At 39.6% G+C, this 2,571-nt stretch overlaps 1 protein-coding gene across 1 annotated transcript; it reads right to left on the bottom strand.

Moving 5' to 3' along the window:
* Positions 212-1,927, bottom strand: LOC105164442. The gene is made up of 2 exons (XM_020694191.1): positions 1,159-1,927; positions 212-1,017 (listed from the first exon to the last, which is right to left on the bottom strand). The coding sequence occupies exons 1-2, from the start codon at positions 1,925-1,927 to the stop codon at positions 212-214; spliced, it is 1,575 nt and encodes a 524-aa protein (XP_020549850.1).

Below are 2,571 nucleotides of genomic sequence, written 5' to 3' on the forward strand. Positions count from 1 at the left end.
GAACTCCTTTGGGGTAAACTACAGAACGATTGGCAAGTTGAAGAATAACCCCCGTTTCTTTCAATGGGCCAACAGTCAAAGATTCATATATAGTAAGAGGCATAATATTGATAGAAGCACCTAAATCACACATTGCTTTTTCTATTCCAATTTTTCCAATTTTGCAAGGGATAGAAAACGTACCTGGATCATTGCATTTTGGGGGTAATTTTCATTGGAGAATTGCGGAGACGTTCTCCCCCATACTTACCCGTTCGTTTCCCTTGAGTTTACCCTTGTTAGTGCATAATTCTTTGAGAAATTTCGCGTATCGAGGTATTTGCTTGATGGCATCGAGCAGCGGGATGTTTATCTCCACTTTGCGGAACGTTTCAAGGATCTCTTTTTCCTCCTCTTCCTTCTTCGCTTTGGTGAATCTCTCTGGGAATGGTGGTCTAGTTACCAAAGGCTGCGGATGGTCCACTTCGTGTTTGGTTTGTTCTTGTTGGACCTCAATTTCTTTTTCCGACTTTCTTTTCACAACGAGCCCACATTTGGTGTCATCTTCGTTCACATATTCCTGCAATTCTTGGGACTCGAGCTTACCAACAGATGACGCCAGTTGACTGATTTGAGACTCTAGATTTTGAATGCTCATCTGGGTTTGTTGCTGGAACTGCTGGGTCTGTTGTTGGAATTGTTGGAAGCTCGCCTGGGTCTGTTGCTGGAATTGTTGTGTGTTGGTCACTAGTGCTTTCATCATGTCTTCGAGGGATGTGTTAGGCGTGGGGTTAGGTTGTTGAGGTGGTCGGTATTGGGGTTTTTGAAAGTGTTGGTTGCCGTAATTCAGATTCGGGTGGTCCCTCCATCCGGGGTTGTATGTGTTGGAGAAAGGATCATATCTTCTCTGTTGTTGTCCGGCGAATCCTCCTACGGCGTCGGCATGTTCGGTAGTTGATTCTTGAAGAGTTGGGCACATGTCGGTAGCGTGCCCCGTTAAGGTGCAGATACCACACGCTTTGACTTGTTGATAAGTATCTGCAACAACTTTTTCAACAACAGTGGTGAGTTGATTTAAACGTTACGTTCTTCAACTTACCTCGTTGCTTTTTCTAGGTGGATCATCGTGTCTAACCCCAAATTGTTGCGTGTTAGACGCCATAATCGAGATTAGTTTACGCGCTTCGGTGGGGGTTTTGTCGAACAATGCTCCGCCACTTGCCGCATCTACTAGTTTCCTATCCATATTTGATAGACCTTCGTAGAAATACTGGATCAACAAGTGGTTCGGGATTTGATGATGGGGGAAACTTTCCACTAGCCGATTGAATCTTTCCCAATATTCGAAAAGACTTTCTCCCGCGAATTGTCGAATCGCGCTGATCTCCTTCCGGATCGTTGTGGCTCTTGAGGCAGGGAAATATTTCTCAAGAAACTGCCTCTTGAGATCATTCCATCTTGTAATGGATCCTGAAGGTAGAAAGTACAACCAATCTTTCGCTTGATCGGCGAGAGAGAAGGGGAATGCTCTCAATTTGACTTGTTCCTCGCTTATGCCTTGTGGTCGCATTCCGAAGCATACCACATGGAATTCCTTCAGATGCTTATGTGGATCTTCACCTGCGAGACCACGGAAGGTAGGAAGTAAATGAATTAATCCAGATTTCAGTTTAAAATCTACCTCTAGATCGGGGTATTCAATGCACAGTGGCTGCTGGTTCAGATCGGGCGACGTCATGTCATTGATCGATCTTTCAAGGATTAAAGCCATTATTTCTTCTTCGGATTCGCTTAGGGATTCCTCAAACTCAAAAGTTGGGTCTTCTTTGTCTTCGTATGGAGCGGATGTTTCTTCCAATTGTTGCTTAGTCTCCTGACGAAGTCTTCGTGCGGTCTTTTTGATTTCGGGGTCGTATACCAATTTACCTGTACAAGAAGACCTTGGCATTAATGGTGATAAAAATCAAGTAACTAAAAATAAAGAAATATACTTAAAAACGCCAAAATTAGGAATATTTTGGCTTAAAAAGGAAGATTAAATTACTATAAAATCATTATAATTGCAGAGTTATCAATACATGTCGTTGTTCTAAAGTCATGATTATTTCCTTACGTGCATTTATGTATTAAAAATTGACTATAATTTCAAGATAAAATCCGCTCTCAATAATATTTCTTGTCTTGTGCACCATCACGACAACATCATAAATCTGTTTTCAGTCACGTTATTAAAACTCCCGAAAACTTGGGGGAATATAAAAATGTTTCTCAAACTCAAATGTATATTTTCAGATGAGATTTCTCAAAGTAAAATTAATACGTCAATGTGCCAAATGAAATAACTAATGACCCTTTAAATAGTTTCAAAAATTGACCGTTATAAAATTAAGTGGCCTAGTATAAGCTCATAATATTATAATAAACCCAAAATAGGCCAACAAAAATGAAATATAACGATCAAATATATATTAAATATCTTAAAACAGCAATTAAATCACTATAATAATGGGTCATAAACATCAAATAATATAGAATTAAATCGGCACATTAAATAAAAATAGAATGTTGAAAATAAATTTTTAAATAAAAAAA

Source organism: Sesamum indicum, linkage group LG6 (assembly GCF_000512975.1).
Source record: "Sesamum indicum cultivar Zhongzhi No. 13 linkage group LG6, S_indicum_v1.0, whole genome shotgun sequence".
Lineage (NCBI taxonomy): Eukaryota > Viridiplantae > Streptophyta > Magnoliopsida > Lamiales > Pedaliaceae > Sesamum > Sesamum indicum.

What these genes read in the sequence shown, in the direction of transcription:
- LOC105164442 (XM_020694191.1), bottom strand. Translation starts at nt 1,927, where the DNA reads ATGCCAAGGTCTTCTTGTACAGGTAAATTGGTATACGACCCCGAAATC. An exon ending in CAAAACCCCCACCGAAGCGC is followed by an intron (nt 1,018 to 1,158) that starts GTAAACTAATCT and finishes AAGTTGTTGCAG; the next exon opens with ATACTTATCAACAAGTCAAA.